The following is a 17,270-nucleotide window of genomic DNA, read 5'->3' on the forward strand; positions in this document are numbered from 1 at the left end:
CTAAATCACTTACTGTGGGATCCGATGGTGTATTGTTTATGTCAACTGGATTTGTAATTGGAATCCTAGGTTAGTGCTCCAGGGAAATGTGTTTTAATTCATTTATAGATCTGGAACTGAAAGATAATCGCAGTAAGGAAGACCATAACAAGCATCACTAGCTGTTGCACAAATTCATCTGGTTCACCGATGCCCCTGTAAGGAAGGAAATCTGCCACCCTCCCCCAGTCTAGTCTGCATGGGAATGGTAAGTGCCCTCTGAAGTGGCCTACAAAGCTATCCAGTTCTACTCAATAAGCTTGTTCATCACCCTCTATTCTAGACAATAAGTTCAGCATCCCATCCCATGAAAACTTTTTTTAAAAAAGCCAAGAGGTGGCAAGGGTCACTTTATTTTGGATTTCCTCATTTTTACACCTAGCTATGTTTGTGAAAAGATGGAGAATAAATACCAAAGCAGTCACTGACTGTACTTTCAGTCAGCTGAAACCACATACACAACAAGATCAAATCAAAGCAAAACACTGTGGATGCTGGACATCTGAAACAAACACAGAGAACACTGAAGAAACTCAGCAGGTCTGGCAGATCTGTGGAGAGAGAGAGAGAGAGAAACAGAGTTAATGTTTTGGGTCTGGTGTGACGCAACTTCAGAAGCAAAGAATCTGAAGAAAAGTCAAACTGAGCTGAGAACGTTAACTCTGTTTCTCCCTCTCCACAGACGCCGCCAGACCTGCTGAGTTTCTCTAGTGTTCTCTGTGTTTGCCTCACAGTAAAATCAGATGCATTCATGTCCTGACAGCCTGCTCTTGTAGTAACAGAAACACAATCGTTTATCTGCAGAACCGAGCACCAGAGAAATAGGTTAAGCAAATACAATATTTAGCAGCACAAATTAAAAAGACTGTCTACGGGTATGGATATATTCTATTAAAGCAGACACATTAAACACACCTTCACCATCCCTGCACCGGCCATCTTGTCCTGTAAACACTTGGAGTTGGAGATTGATGGGTGACAGGTGAGTATCGGCTTGTCCTGTTGCCTCTTTGAGAGAATGGGCTGGATTAAACGGCTGTATATTAGGCAGGCCAGCCATGCCCACCCTTCTCACCCCTTCCTCTGAGAGATAAATATCACATAATGGCATGGGTTGACCAAGGCAATATGATGGTGCCCATCTCTGATATTACAGAAGGTGAGGCGACAGGAAAATTGGAAACTCTTCTGTGGATTTGAAACACACCAATTGACGAGTTCCCAGGCTGGTGAAGGAGCCAATCGCTTCACGTTTGTTAATAGTTTGAGTCCAGTGACCCTTCATACTCAAAACACTTTCTCACCAATGCTACCAGACTTGCCGTGTGTTTCCAGTTTCATTTTAGATTTCAAGCATCTGCTATTCATTGGTGTTTTTTGTGGCAGTGGGTTTGACTTCACTTTTTTTGAGGCTGCAGTCAGAAAGCAGGAGGGACAGAGAGGGGCAAAGGGAACACCTTTCAATTGGCAGCGACTAATTGTAACCATGGTACAGAGCTCACTGCTGCCTGATGGACAATTGATCTTCACCCTCCCTCCTTCCTTAATCCTTCCTTATCAGTCCTTTCGTACTAGGACTGTCTCAAACCATCATTCCACCCCACCCCCTCCCTCCCCCTCCCCCCCCACTCCATCCCCATCACTTCTTTTCATTCATTCACAGGATGAGGACATTGCTAAAGAATATTAGACAACCAGATCGGCCTTTCCTGACAATTGGAGACAACAAAACTGCAGACACTGGAATCCAAGGTAGACAGGCAGGAGGCTGGAGGAAAACAGCAAGCCAGGCAGCATCAGGAGGTGGAGAAGGCGATGTTTCGGGTATAATCCTTCTTCAGGATCTTTTCTAACAATTGACAATGGACTCATGGACATCATTAGACCATTAATTTCAGACTTTTATTGGATTCAAGCCCACCACCTGCCGTGGCAGGATTCAAACCCTGGTCCCCAGATCATTACCTGGGTTTTTGGATCAATAGGTCCAGCGATAATACCACTAGGCCATCATCTATCCCCAACTTCCTTCCTTATCAGTCCTTTAGTATTGGGACTGTCTGACACTCCAGTCATGTGGGCTGGCTTGTGGGATGATTGAACATACACCAAAGAAGAATCATATTGGGCTCAAGATGTAAATTCTGTTTTTCTCTCTCTCTCCACAGATGCTGCCAGACCTTCAGCACTTCCTGTTTCTATCTTAGAATCTGCATTCCTCTTCCCTCTCTGGTTCCCCAACCCTCCCACATCCTGAGAACCGTAAGATCCAGCCCAGCCTCACTCGATGTGGATCGGTGGGCATGTTCCCGTTGTCAGTCAGAGGAGGGTTGAGATGCTTGCTTGTGGTGGTGGCTCTGACGATGGGAGGTGAAGGAAGCAGCGCTCAGCACTGCTTGAACCTGTTGGTGTACATGCTCCGTGAGCGTGGCATTCCTCTGGGACTGTGGCTGAAACCGGCCGGGAGGGTCTTCATGTTCAATCGGTATCCTGGAGGGGGCAGGCACCTGGGAAGAGACCAAGGAGAGAGTCAGTTCATTGGAGATAATATCGCGAGTCTGATTTCCTCTCACATCCTCCATCCCATTAGTGATGGCACCCACCCACCCCCAATTACCCTCTTTCTCATTCATGTGGAACTTAAAAATTAACCTCACCCAGGAGGAGGGGTGGGCAATGCTACATTTGTTCATCTGAACTAATTTGTATCTCCTCAAACTTCCAGTGAGATTATGGCTGACCTGTATCCAAATTACATCCATGCAACTGGGCTCCAAACAAGACCACAAGACATAGGAGCAGAAGTTTTCATTAGATTAGATTAGATTACATTACAGTGTGGAAACAGGCCCTTCGGCCCAACAAGTCCACACCGACCCGCCGAAGCGCAACCCACCCATTCCCCTACATTTACCCCTTACCTAACACTACGGGCAATTTAGCATGGCCAATTCACCTAACCTGCACATCTTTGGACTGTGGGAGGAAACTGGAGCACCCGGAGGAAACCCATACAGACACGGGGAGAACGTGCAAACTCCACACAGTCAGTCGCCTGAGGCCCATTGAGCCTGCTCTGCCATTCAATCATGGCTGATAAGTTTCTCAACCCCATTCTCCCGTCTTCTCCCCACAACCCTTGATCTCCTTGACAATTATCTCAGTCTATCTCTGTCTTAAATATTCTCAAACACCTGGCCCTACAGCCTTCTGTGGCAGCAAATTCCATAGATTCACCACTCTCTGGCTGAAGACGTTTCTCCTTATCTCCATTCCAAAAGATCTTCCCTTTACTCTAAGTCTGTGCCTTCGGGTCCTAGTCTCTCCTATCAATAGAAACATCTTCCCAACGTCCACTCTGTCCAGGCCATTCAGTAGTCTGTATGTTTCAATTAGATCCCCCCATCATCTTTCTAAACTCCATCGAGTACAGGCCCAAAGTCCTCAAAGTTTCTCATATGTCAAACCTATGACACTGCAAAGATCCATCACCCTCAGGCATAGCAATGATGAATGAAGTCTGCCATGTTTTATATTGGAGGAGTTCCACACAGCTGTACCACCCTTTGTGTGATAGTCCTTGTCCTTCCCCAAGACATGCTTGATGGAGCCAGGTGAAGAAAGGATGAGTATTTAATCAGGTGGGGCCAGAGGGACATGAATTAATCAGGTGAGCAGAATGCCTACCACATTCCTACCTTCGGCTGACTCAGTGCAGCATGGGAAGCCATCCTGCTCAGACTATAACTGAGAACATTCAGGGTGGGCCTCACTCTACTGTCACTGGTATTCAATCAGCAGAGCATGAAAAAATTACCACACATATTGCCCCTTGAGAAACAAAAGCCATTGAGTTGGGTTGTGGAACTCTTGGGTTGTGGGTGGGGTGGGGTGGGAGGGTATAGCCAGTGGTTCTGACCCATGGAACCAACATGAATTCAATCACTAAGAGGTACAAGCTTCCCTTTCACCCAATACCCTAACCCCCATCTCAGCCACTGACCACCCTCTCTTCCCTCCCCACTCTGCAGGTCACCCATTCCATCTTGAATCACCTGCGATTTCTTCCCTTGCTGACCGTGGACCTTTACTGAACTTGCTATGTGCAGACCCCAGCCATCCCAGTGGCACAGCCTGTAAGTTCAGGGAGGCCAGATTCTGAAAGATTAACCACTCTCAGGAGGATTTTGATGAGAAGCATCCATTTGGATTTTGCAATAAATCCTTGACCCTGCCCAAAATCTACAACTTTGTAACTCAGAGACCGGCTTGTTCTCAACAGAGACAAAAGTGAGTGCGTACTGTGCACTGCCACTGTGATTATCATGGAACACTTTGGCGCACATTGAACTTTCTTTGCATTGAGAACTGCCTCAAAGCCTCAGAGTGAAGGGACAATCTGAAATAACTCCACAGAGGCCAGTATCCAGTCACCAAGTTACCCTTTATTGACACGTGGCGAGTCCTTGACACTGATCCACCTCCCTCAGAGGCAGCTCTCAGAATGAACACAACCCCTGAAAAGCCTGTTTATATCTGTCAGCCAGGGCTCCCTACTAGTCCAGGTCAAGGTCAGTCAAAGATCAGGAGGGGTGGGTCACATCCCAAATCTTAGAATGTAGGAGCAGACATGACGTGCTAAAAAAATGCAAGGCTGATATGAGAAAAAAAACAGCTTTTTCATTCAGTAGGCGGCTATGAGTTTAGAATGCACTGCGCGGAAATGTGGTGCAGGTTCAATCGAGGCATTCAAGAGGAGCATTGGATGGTTCTTTTGGGTAGAAATGGTGAGCAGAGATATTGGGAAAAGGCAGGAGATTGGCACTACGTAATAGAATCGTTGCATGCACAATGGGCAGAATGGCCTCCTTCTGTGCCATAACAATTCTGTGACCTTGAGACATTTTGCTATGATTTGACTAAGTTTGAGGTGTTGTAAAAATACATCAAGTTGTTGTTGAAACACCTGGAGTCTATAAATCTGACAGCTTCATCATATTCTCAAGGAAAGGAAATTCAATATGACTTATATTGAGGTAAATATAAGAGGGAAACACAATGAGTAAATGTCTATCTGTGCCCTCATGCTCCCCTTCCTTGTAGACTTCCCTCCATGGTCTCTGCTCTGACATAACTTACTGTTAGCAACTTCAGAAGACATTCAGCCAGCACAGGCCGATAGACTGAATGACATCTCTCAGTTCTGAGGAAGAGTCACTGGACCCGAAATGTTAACTCTGGTTTGTCTCCCAAGATGCTGCCAGACTTGCTGAGTTTTTGCAGCAATGTTGTTTCTGCTGGTGTATATCAGTGCCATGTCTAAGATGTTCTAAGTTCTATGATGACCAACTAAGGATGTGGCCACACTAGAATTGCATTGTCAAAGGGAAGCCAACTTGCTCCACACTAACACTGCCATTTTAACATGTAGAAGGTAAGCTGGATCCAGATCTACCAAGAACAATTTTTTGTCCAGTTAGTAGTCATAAGTCACATAATACCAGGTTTATTTGAAATCACAAGCTTTCGGAGCACTGCTCCTTCATTAGGTGAAGTCCTTCATCACCTTGTGTCACGTGACTTCGGAGTTTGTCAACCCCAGTCCCATCAACGGCACCTCCACATCTCAATTATCTAAGGAAAGATACTTTGGCATTGGAGACAGGGAAGAAAAGGTTCACCCTGATCCATTCATACCAGGTCTGGAGGGATCCACTTATGAGGAGAGGGTGAGTAGGTTGGGCATGTATTTATTGGAATTTAGAAAAATGAGAGGCAACATTATTGAAATGTATATTAATCTTAAGGAACTTGACAGGGCAGATGCAGAAGGATTGTTCCTTTTTCTGAGAGACTCCTGTACTAGAGGGCATGATCTCAGAATGAGGGGTCACTCATTTAAAACAGAGGTGAGGAAAACTGTTTTCTCTGAGGGTATTCAATCTTTGGAATTCTTAAGCATAGAGTGCTGTTAAGGTTGGGTTGTTTAACATAGTCAAGGCTGAGAGAGAGAGGCTGAGGTGATGGTGTAGTGATATTATCACTAGACTGTTAATCAAGAGACCCAGGTAATGTTCTAGAGACCTGGGTTCAAATCCTGCCATAGCAGATGGATAAAAATCTGGAATTAAGAATCTAACGATGACCCATGAATTCATTGTTGGAAAAACCCATCTGGTTCACTAATGTCCTTTAGGGAAGGAACTTGCCATCCTTACCTGGTCTGCCTGCCATGTGACTCCAGACCCACAACAATGTGGTTGACTCTTAACGCAACCACCCCTCCCAGGAAATAAATGCTGACCGTAGCCTGCGATGCCCACATCCCGTGAATAATTTTTTTAAAAAAATCATTTGTGGAACCAAGGATTACTGGGAAAAGGCAGGAAAGTGGAGTTGAGGATTATCAGATCAGGCATGAATGGCAGAGCAGACGATGGGTTGAATGGCCTACTTCTCCTGTGATATGGAGGTGCTGGTGTTGGACTGGGGTGGACAAAGCTTAACATCATACACCAGGCTATAGTCTAACAAGCTTATGCGGAAGTACAAACTTTTGGAGCGCTGCTCATTCATCAGGTAACTGGTTGTCACTCGCTGAAAAATGTGCTGCTGGAAAAGCGCAGCAGGTCAGGCAGCATCAAAGGAACAGGAGAATCGATGTTTCGGGCATAAGCCCTTCTTCAGGACTCCTAACTGGTTGTCACTGTCAACTTGGTACGAGGCCACAACTAAGGGAGACGGTTTTAAAATTAAGAGTCAATGTTTTAAGACAGCATAAAGGGGATTTTTATTCTCTCTCAATAGGCTGTGCAATGTAAGACCTCTGCCTCAGAATGTGGTGGAGGTGAGATCATTGAATAGTTTTTAAGACCAAGGTAGATAGATTCTTATCAGGCAGAAGAACCAAGAGCTAACAGGAACATATAAAATACAAATAGATCAGCCACAATCTTACGAAACAGGCTTCAAGGGCCAAATGATTTACCTTTACTGCGATTTCATATGAATTGAGAGGATAGCCCTGAGGGGACAAAGTCTTACTCCAGACACACATTCCAAATTTAAGCTCAGTGCCAAGCCGTTTCCCGTGTTGTCTGCGTGCAAAGATTGTCTGGTTTTATGAATTAAACAGCATCTGCTACTCTGTAAAACTGCAGACAAATGTGACATTCTTGACGATGTATTTCGCCAATGAAACCTATGCGTCCAGCCAATTAATAAATGATGAGCTGCAAATCTCTGGTGTAAATTATGCTGCAATTTGTTATCACAATTCCCAATCATTTACACCATTTTTTGTTGGCATGAATCACAAGTGAAATTGGACTGAATGTGTCATGAATTTTTGACAAGACTATTCAGTATTAGAAAATTCAGTGTATTTGGGGAACATGCAAACCATTGTACGCCTTTCCCAGAACTCATTCCTCGTGGTGCTGGTCTACTCTAATCCCATTTACTGGCTGTTTAACATTTTTTTTCTTTTCAAGTGGTTATCAAATTCCCTCTTAAATGCTGTCTTGGCTTTAACAGCTACTTAAGATAATCCAGTTCACATCATAACAGCCATGTCTAAACATGTTTCCTTTATATGAGAATTTGTGCTTAGTATTCATAGACGTTATATGGACTATACACAGCGCTATTGAAAACTGGTGGAAAGGTTAAAAGAGTCAAAAGTGCATTGATAAAACAAGGATTCTGGCTCATACGAGAGTAATGTTGTCAAAAGCATTTTGTCTTGTATTCATCAGGATAGATACAAGAATGCCAATATTCAAATGACCACAACAATTTATACAACAGGAGAAAAGGATGCCAATCAACTCTGATTGGTTGAGGTGCTGCCATGGAAGAGGCAAGAGGAGACCACTAATCTATAATCCCTGGACACTATGGGCAATTTAGCATTTAGCATGGCCAATCCCCCCTGACCTGCACACCTTTGGACTGTGGGAGGAAACCGGAGCAAACCCACACGGACATGGGGAGAATGTGCAAACTCCACACATACACTTGCCCGAGGTTGGAATCGAACTCAGTCCCTGGCGCTGTGAGGCAGCAGAGCTAACCACTGAGCCATCGTGCCATCCTAGTGGCCAACAAGTTCTTGTGTTTGCCCTACTGAGTAGCGAATTAAAGCTTTGGCAAAATCCTTCTCTTCTCAGCAATATTCAAATGGACAAAGCTAAAACATTTCACTGGTTAACGATTTCAGATGAATTCCCAATATCTTTAGACCATCATTATTCATTGTATCTTCAGCTCCCTGGGCCAGAGGCTCTGAAATTCCCTTCCTAGACTCGACACCTCCCTTACCTCGCTATGAACCTGCCTTAAAACATACTTTCTGAATGAGCTTTTGATCATTTGCCCCAATGTTTCTCTGGATAGGATGAATGTTAAATTATATCTGATCACCCTGTGGGATGTTTCACACTTAAGGGCCTTATAAATGCATGTTCTGGTTGTTGCTTTTATTGCTGCAGAAGGGAAAAGCATATGTGCACTGGTTCACATAATCCTGGCCTTTAGCACAGCTCCAAAAGTGGCCATGCCTTTAACTTGCCTACTCCCTGCTCTCTAGAACTTTTTCTCCAATGAACCTTTCATGACCTCCAGACAGCTCAGTGTGGTAATGCAGGAAATTAGTCAGAGGCGTCAGCACATCTCTGTTCATGGTTTTGCATATGGACAAAGTGATGATACGGAACACTATCAGGGAAGCATCAAATAGGACAGTGATGTTAGGGTGATTTGACTTCCTTAGCTGTCAATGAATGCATCTCATGTCATAGTCACAGAGTCATAGACACAGAGTCACACAGCACAGAAACAGACCCTCCGGTCTAATCAGTCCAGGCTGACCATAATCCCAAATAAAACGAGTACTACTTGCTTTCATTTGGTCCATATCCCTCCAAACATTTCTTATTCAAGAACTTATCCAAATGTCTTTTAAACACTGTAACTGTACCCGCATCCACTACTTCCTCTGGCAGTTCATTCCACACATGAACCACTCTCTGTCTAAAAACGTTGTCCCTATGTCTTTTTTAAATCTCTCTCCTCTCACCTTAAAAATATCCCCCAGCCTTAAAATCTCCCATCCCAGGGAAAAGATACCTGCCATTCGCCTTATCTAAACCCCTCATGATTTTATAAACCTCCATAAGGTCACCCCTCAACCTTCTATGCTCCAGTGAACGAAGTCCCAGCCTATCCAGCCTCTCTTTATAACTCAAACCCTCCATTGCCGGCAACATCCTGGGAAATCTTTTCTGAACCCTCTCCAGTTTATTAATATCCTTCCTGTAACAGGGAGAACAGAACTGGGCACAGTAGTCCAGAAGATGTCTCACAAGTGTCCTGTACAACCTCAACATGATGTCCCAACTCCTATACTCAAAAGGTCTAAGCAATGAAGCTCAGCATGCTAAATGTCTTCTTAACCACCCGACGCCTGGAGGAAGAACGCCTCATCTTCCGCCTCGGAACACTTCAACCCCAGGGCATCAATGTGGACTTCACCAGTTTCCTCATTTCCCCTCCCCCCATCTCACCCCAGTTCCAAACTTCCAGCTCAGCACTGTCCCCATGACTTGTCCTACCTGCCTATTTTCTTTTCCACCTATCCACTCCAACTTCCCACCCCGACTTATCACCTCCATCCCCTCCCCCACTCACCCATTGTACTCTATGCTACTCTCTCCCCACCCCCACCCTCCTCTCACTTATCTCTCCACACTTCAGGCTCTCTGCCTTTATTCCTGATGAAGGGCTTTTGCCCAAGACGTCGATTTCGTTACTCCTTGGATGCTGCCTGAACTGCTGTGCTCTTCCAGCACCACTAATCCAGAATCTGGTGTCCAGCATCTGCAGTCATTGTTTTTACCTTCTTAACCACTCTGTCAACATGTGGTGCAAACTTCAAAGAATTATGTACATGCATCCCTAGAACTTCCTGTTCTACAGCATGACTCAGAGCCCTACCTATCTGAGTGAATTATGAGCTTCAGTGACCACCAGCCTTGGCTCCATTTAGAGCTATTTCCTCTCTGTAAGAAGGTTATGATTTCAATGGCTCCTTTAACAAATGCACTTGGCAGATGATCCCTACTTTCCTTTTTAATTTATTCACAGGATGTGTGCATCTCAGGCTAGGAATATATTTATTACCCATCTCTACTGGCTCTGTAGAAACAAATGAGCCTCCTTCTCTAGCCACTGCAGTCCATGTGCTGTAGGTAGACCCACAATACCCTTCGGGAGGGAGTTCCAGGATTTTGACCAAGCAACACTGAAGGAATGGCGATATTTTGGGGGAAGGGGAGCTTGCACATAGGGCATTGTCTTTCACCTCCAGCCCTTGCCCTTCCGGGGGAAGAGGTGGCAGGATTGGAAGGTGCTGTTAGGTAGCCTTCATGAATCAGTAACTCAGTGTGTAAATGGTACTTATTGCTGTCAATGAACATTGGTGCTGAAGGGACTGAAGTTTAAAGGTGGTGGTCTAGGGTGTCATTCAAGGGAATGGCTTTGTCCTGGATACTGAGAGTGACTTGATATTGTCATAGATGTGATACCGAACTGAGGTCCCACATGCTATCTTGGGTGAATAGAAAATCCATGACTAAGGATAATAAAGGCCTGACCAATTATTATCCCTCAACTTAAACCTCTGTAATTGATCATGGGATCTCACTGTGCCATATTGTTGACATGTTTCCTACTTTATCATCGTGATTAAACTTTAGAAGTGATTTATTCACTACAAAATGATTTGGGATATCTTATTGTCATAAAACATTGTACAGAAATGCAAGTCACTGAAGCTGATACAGGCATTACAATCATCACATCTTCGTAGTATTTTTCAGAACTGTGCAGAGATTGCACTAATTTCTGTTTATAACTTTTTATACAACAGAAAACTGAAAGAATTGTGGATGCTGTAAATCAGAAACAAAAAAAAAATTGTTGGAAAAGCTCAGCAGGTCTGGTAGCAACTGTGGAGAGAAATCAGAGTTAATGTTTCAGGTCGAGTTACCTTTACTTAGAACCCTCTGATTTTAAACCACAGATACTGCCAGACCTGCTGAGCTTTTCCAATCATTTCTGTTTTTAATTCTATCATTGTGTTTACTTTTCTTACAGTCCACACCCAGGCTGAAAGAATCCAGTAGATTGTGCATAGATTCATTACCAGACTCACATCATCAAACGCAGAATAGCATAACTCTACAATCATCAACATCCTGGCTCCAATTTTCCAAGGGAAGTGCTCTGAGGTTAGGAAGAATCCCACAGCACTCCTCAGCTGTCCTCCTTCAGCACACAGTAATTGGGAAGAATGGTGTAGCCTTTTCACCTGACAATCACCAGGGAAATAAATAATTGCCGTGTTTGTAATTTGCAGCTATGTTTGTGCTGAGCGTTTAGGAATTAGCTGGGCAGAAATGCTTCCCACTGCAGATCCTGCTGGTTTATAAAAAGGATTGTCATTAATTTGAAACAATTTGATAATCCAATGGTTCGGCACATGAAAAGATAAATGAAAAGTGACGCTGCTGCTAGTCAGCAAGTTAAGATGGGATGGGAGGGGGATGCCTATGGAGACATCTGTATTTCGGTTAAACATCTGCTCAGTAAGTACAGCTGAAACCGGAGAAATGCATAAAGCTCTTTAGAGTTATAGAGATGTACAGCATGGAAACAGACCCTTCAGTCCAACTTGTCCATGCCGACCAGATATCTTTACCTAACCTAGTCCCATTTGCCAGCACTTGACTTATATCCCACTAAACCCTACTTATTCATATACCCATCCAGATGCCTTTTAAATGCTATAATTGTACCAGCCTCCACCACTTCCTCTGGCAGCTCATTCCATACACACACCACCCTCAACATGAAAAAGTTTCCCCTTAGATTCCTTTTAGGTCATTCCCCTCTCACCTTAAACCTATGGTGGAAGAGGTCAAAACTAGGGGGCACAGGTTTAAGGTGAGAGGAGAAAGTTTTAAAAAGGACCTGAGGGGCAACTTTTTTTTACATCGGGAATATTCATGTGTGAAATGAACTGTTAGATGAAGTGGTGGTTGCAGAAACAATTACAACATTTAAAATAAATTTGGATAGGTACATGAAAAGGAAAGGTTTGGAGGGATATGGACTAAATTCTGGCAAACAGGACTAGTTTAGTTTGGGAAAATTAGTCAGCATCAATGAGTTGGACTGAAGGGTCTGTTTCCATGCTGTATAACTCTCTGACTTTATGACTACTTATATGAATAACAGACTGATGAATATAAAATATCTTTTAACCAGCAGTCACATTATTATTGATCCTATTACCATTATTTGGAAAACAATATAAAATTCAACCATAGCTGAAGCAAAAGAAGCTTAACAACATCCAAAAATCCTTCAGCATTCACACACTCTGCCGCTGACACTCAGTAGCAGCAGCGTGTACCATTTACCCGGGGTCCTTAGACACCACCTTCTGAACCAGCAATCACTACCATCTCAAAGGACTAGGGTAGCAAATACATGGGAACATCACTCAATGCAAATTTTCCTCCAAGCCACTCACCATCCTGACTCGGAAGGATGTCACTATTCTTTCAGTGCGGCTGGATCAAAATCCTGGAATTCCTTTAAAGGCATCATGGGTCTACCAACAGCATGCGGACTATCATGGTTTGAGAAGGCAGCTCACCACCACCTTCTCAAGGGCAACTAGGGACAGGTAATAAATATTGGGCCAGGAGTAATATCCAATGAAAGAATAAAAAATACACAAAATCTCCAGATGAGTTGGCCACCATCTCAAATCTCTTTGTGAGACTTCACTGTGTACTCAACAGCTGACCAGATTTATTTATGTCACAACAGTAACTGCTCTTCAAAAAGAGTAGTTAACTGGGAGGGTGCTCAGGGCTGTCCTGGGAACGAGAAAGGTGATATGTAAATAAATATTACAAGCTCCGAACAATGAGAGGAATTGATGGATCGTTCCAAGGATGGTGCATCTCCAAGAAATGGTGTGCTCAGGTTGGTCTATGTGAGGGGGAGGCAGGGAGATTAAAACTGATGGATACATAAATTTGTATCCAGCTTGGCTGGTCTAACGAGGGCACTCCAACACTGTGGTAAATACAAGGGAGAGCTTATAATGTAGATTTGACACAAAGATATGATACTGGAATAATAAACCAGGCACTACAGACTCCAGCAGTCATCTCCTTGATTATGCTTCAAACAGGAGCTTTATAATGCAAGCTGCTTTGTATCCCCCTGGTCCTTGTCACTTGCTTCCATTCAAAGTGGGCCAAGCCCTCCCAGATGTTCCTTTCAACTTAATTCTTTGATTTAAGGATTTGGTGAGATCACATGATGCCTGCAACACAATGGCTGAAATGCCGCACTCCTATCTGAAGAACCAGAACTGGCCACAGTAATCAAGGTGTGATCTAAGCAAAGTAACATTCAATTAGACAATGACTTCCTCCAACCTGTACTCTGCTGTTTTGATCAGTTAATTTAACATTCTATTTGCACTGTTGATGGCCGCTCTGTAATAATTAGATACATTCAGCAGCAAAGCACCAAATATACTTCAATCCCTTTCAATGTCACGTTTAACTGTATTGTCTTTATTCACAGATGCGAGCAGTTCCCAGTGACCTGGCTAATACTGATTCCTCAACCAACAAGAGCAATGGATGATGTCATCATTTAGCTCATTGCTGCTTATGGGGACTTGTGGTTGTAAATTATCTGTTGGGTATTTTCAGTGCAGCAGTGCCTATACTTTGGAACAGAGAAGGTTAAGAGAGGACCTGATAGATTTTGAGGGGCACAGAGAAGGTGAATAGAATGCAGCTGTTCCCTTAGCTAAAGGGTCAATCACAAGAGGATATCATCTTAAAGTGGAAGGTAGGAGGTTTAAAGGGAATTTGAGGGTGGTGTGGTTCTGGAAAGCACTCCCTAGGAGGGTACCTCGCAACATTTAAAAAGTACTTGGATGTGTCACAACATTCAAGGCTGTGGGTTTAATGTGGGAAAGTGGGACCAGTGCAGGTACAGACGTAATGGGTTGAAGGGCCGCTAAAGGGCCTCTTCTGTATTGGGTGATTCTTTAATTCCATGACAATTTGATTCTATGATTCAAAGGACATATCAAAGCTCTTTCATACATCCTGAGGTTATGAGAGAGGCAACAGAAATGCACGTTTTCCTTTCTTTAGAAAATAAAACTCTGAATATATTCTTATGTGTGATCTTTTACACTTGCCCCAATCAAAGCTTCACGAGCAATTTCCACCCACTGCCATTTTCTTGGGAATTTAATTGTGATATACAAACTTGTCCATAATATTTCAATTTCCACACAGAGAGTTTGTCCTCACCAATTTCTTAAATGGACAACCAACAGAGGAGACATGCATCCACTTACTGTGCGCAAGATTTGATTCTAGACCATGGAGGTCATTGGGCAGTGACTAATCTATTGTGTAGTCCATTTGATTTCCCGTTTGTGATATCTTGAATGAAATATCAAAGGCCAATTGTAAACTTGACAGCACATGAACACTACTCAAAGATTTACTTTGTTTTCCATTTTACTCTTGTTGCTTTGCTGTGTAATGGTTTATTGAGGTCGACAGCACAGAAAAAGACCCTAAAGCCCATTAAGTCTGTGTCAGTTAATAACAACTGTTAACTATGCTAACCTCATTTTCCTGCACTATTACCTTGTTTGCCTCAGCATTGCAAGGTGCACATCTAAATATGACTTCAATGTTCTGAGGGTTTCTGGCTCTCCCACCCTTACAGGCAGCGAGTACTTGGATAAGCACTTGAAGTATCAGAACATCCAAATCTATGGGCCCAGTGTGGGAAAGTGAGCTTAGTGCAGGCAGTAGTACAGGTAGCTCTTCTATAACGTGATGGTTGCATTCTTGTGCAACCCCGAACTATAGAAAAGTCGCACTTTAGATACAGCGATGTAATCGCATTACAGCCAACACACGTTTTAAATGTTCACGCTTTACGAAAAGCATCCCCAATTCGTCAATCACATTACAGCAAATGCGTGCGAAGGAAACACATGTTATAGCAGAACAACCTTTATACTTTTGGGAGACTTGATAGGGTGAAGGGCCTCTTCTGTACTGTATGATTCTCTGACTCCATGATTCCCACATTCCCCCTTAAAGATCCTACCTCTTTCCTTAAATCTATGTTCCCTGATCATTGATGCTTCCATCAAGAGGCAACGTTCCTCCCTGTCTACCCTATCCATACCTTATCTTGATCATGGTCTCTCCCTCTCTCCTTCTCTCTCTTTCTCTGTGTGTGTGTGTGTGTGTGTGAAAGAGTGTGTTGTTGTCTCACCTGTTGTCTTCCCAGTCCTGGCTGAAGCCAGATAAGGAGCCCTTGGAATCTGCTGTGTATCTGTAAACCACCAGCAAACAATCCTTGCAGAGCTGCACCAGCCTCTGACAGCACTGCAGTTCCTGAGAGGTGGCTGTCTCTGCACTTCGGTTGAACATGGTTTCCCAGGAGTTCCTGTTGCCGTGGAAACAAACATCATCAGCACTGTCTACAACATTTCTGTATCCCATCCCTGCACCACATCAAAGAGCCCAACCATTAAGGTTACCAACAAACACAGAAGTTGCTGGAAAAGCTCAGCAGGTCTGGCAGGATCTGTGGAGAGAAATCAGAGTTAATGTTTCGGGTCATAGAGTCATAGAGATGCACTGGATGGAAACAGACCCTTTGGTCCAACCCGTCCATGCCAACCAGATATCCCAACCCAATCTAGTCCCACCTGCCAGCACCCGGCCCATATCCCTCCAAACCCTTCCTATGCATATACTCATCCAAATGCCTCTTAAATGTTGCAATTGTACCAGCCTCCACCACATCCTCTGGGAGCTCATTCCATACACATACCACCCTCTGCGTGAAAAAGTTGCCCCTGATCTCTTATATCTTTCCCCTCTCACCCTAAACCTATGCCCTCTAGTTCTGGACTCCCCAACCCCAGGGAAAAGACTTTGTCTATTTATCCTATCCATGCCCCTCATAATTTTGTAAACCTCTATAAGGTCACCCCTCAGCCTCCAACACTCCAGAAAAAACAGCCCCAGCCTGTTCAGCCTCTCCCTGTAGCTCAGATCCTCCAACCCTGGCAACATCCTTGTAAATCTTTTCTGAACCCTTTCAAGTTTCACAACATCTTTCCAATAGGAAGGAGACCAGAATTGCACGCAACATTCCAACAGTGGCCTCACCAATGTCCTGTACAGCTGCCACATGACCTCCCAACTCCTGTACTTAATACTCTGACCAATAAACGAAAGCATACCAAACGCCTTCTTCACTATCCTATCTACCTGCGACTCCATTTTCAAGGAGCTATGAACCCACACTCTCAGGTCTCTTTGTTCAGCAACACTCCCTAGGACCTTACCATTAAGTGTATAAGTACTGCTAAGATTTGCTTTCCCAAAATGCAGCACCTCGCATTTATTTGAATTAAACTTCATCTGCCACTTCTCAGCCCATTGGCCCATCTGGTCCAGATCCTGTTGTAATCTGAGGTAACCCTCTTCACTGTCCACTACACCTCCAATTTTGGTGTCATCTGCAAACTTACTAACTGTACCTCTTATGCTCACATCCAAATCATTTATGTAAATGACAAAAAGTAGAGGACCCAGCACCGATCCTTGTGGCACTCCACTGGTCACAGGCCTCCAGTCTGAAAAACAACCCTCCACCACCACCCTCTGTCTTCTACCTTTGAGCCAGTTCTGTATCCAAATGGCTAGTTCTCCCTGTATTCCATGAGATCTAACCTTGCTAATCAGTCCCCCATGGGGAACCTTGTCGAATGCCTTACTGAAATCCATATAGATCACACCTAATGCTCTGCCCTCATCAATCCTCTTTGTTACTTCTTCAAAAAACTCAATCTTAAGTTTGAGAGACATGATTTCCCGCGTACAAAGCCATGTTGACTATCCCAAATCAGTCCTTGCCTTTCCAAATACATGTACATCCTGTCCCTCACAATTCCCTCCAACAACTTACCCACCACCGACGTCAGGCTCACTGGTCTATAGTTCCCTGGCTTGTCTTTACCACCCTTCTTAAACAGTGGCACCACGTTTGCCAACCTCCAGTCTTCAGGCACCTCACCTGTGACTATC

General features: G+C 44.0%; 1 protein-coding gene across 4 annotated transcripts in view; it reads right to left on the reverse strand.

The window, feature by feature from the left end:
• Window positions 1–1,670: 1,670 nt before the first annotated feature.
• Window positions 1,671–17,270, reverse strand: part of ttll7 (tubulin tyrosine ligase-like family, member 7) — a 401,618-nt gene continuing 386,018 nt past the window's right edge. For all 4 annotated transcript variants that reach the window (XM_072574809.1, XM_072574807.1, XM_072574806.1 and 1 more), the window contains exons 20-21: window positions 15,445–15,618; window positions 1,671–2,546 (exon numbers count right to left, since the gene is read on the reverse strand). In XM_072574809.1, coding sequence (XP_072430910.1) covers window positions 2,426–2,546; window positions 15,445–15,618 — 295 coding nt within the window. In that variant the 3' untranslated portion in view covers window positions 1,671–2,425. The remainder of the gene's footprint in view (window positions 2,547–15,444; window positions 15,619–17,270) is intronic.

This window comes from Chiloscyllium punctatum, chromosome 7 (genome assembly GCF_047496795.1).
Source record: "Chiloscyllium punctatum isolate Juve2018m chromosome 7, sChiPun1.3, whole genome shotgun sequence".
Classification (NCBI taxonomy): Eukaryota; Metazoa; Chordata; class Chondrichthyes; order Orectolobiformes; family Hemiscylliidae; genus Chiloscyllium; species Chiloscyllium punctatum.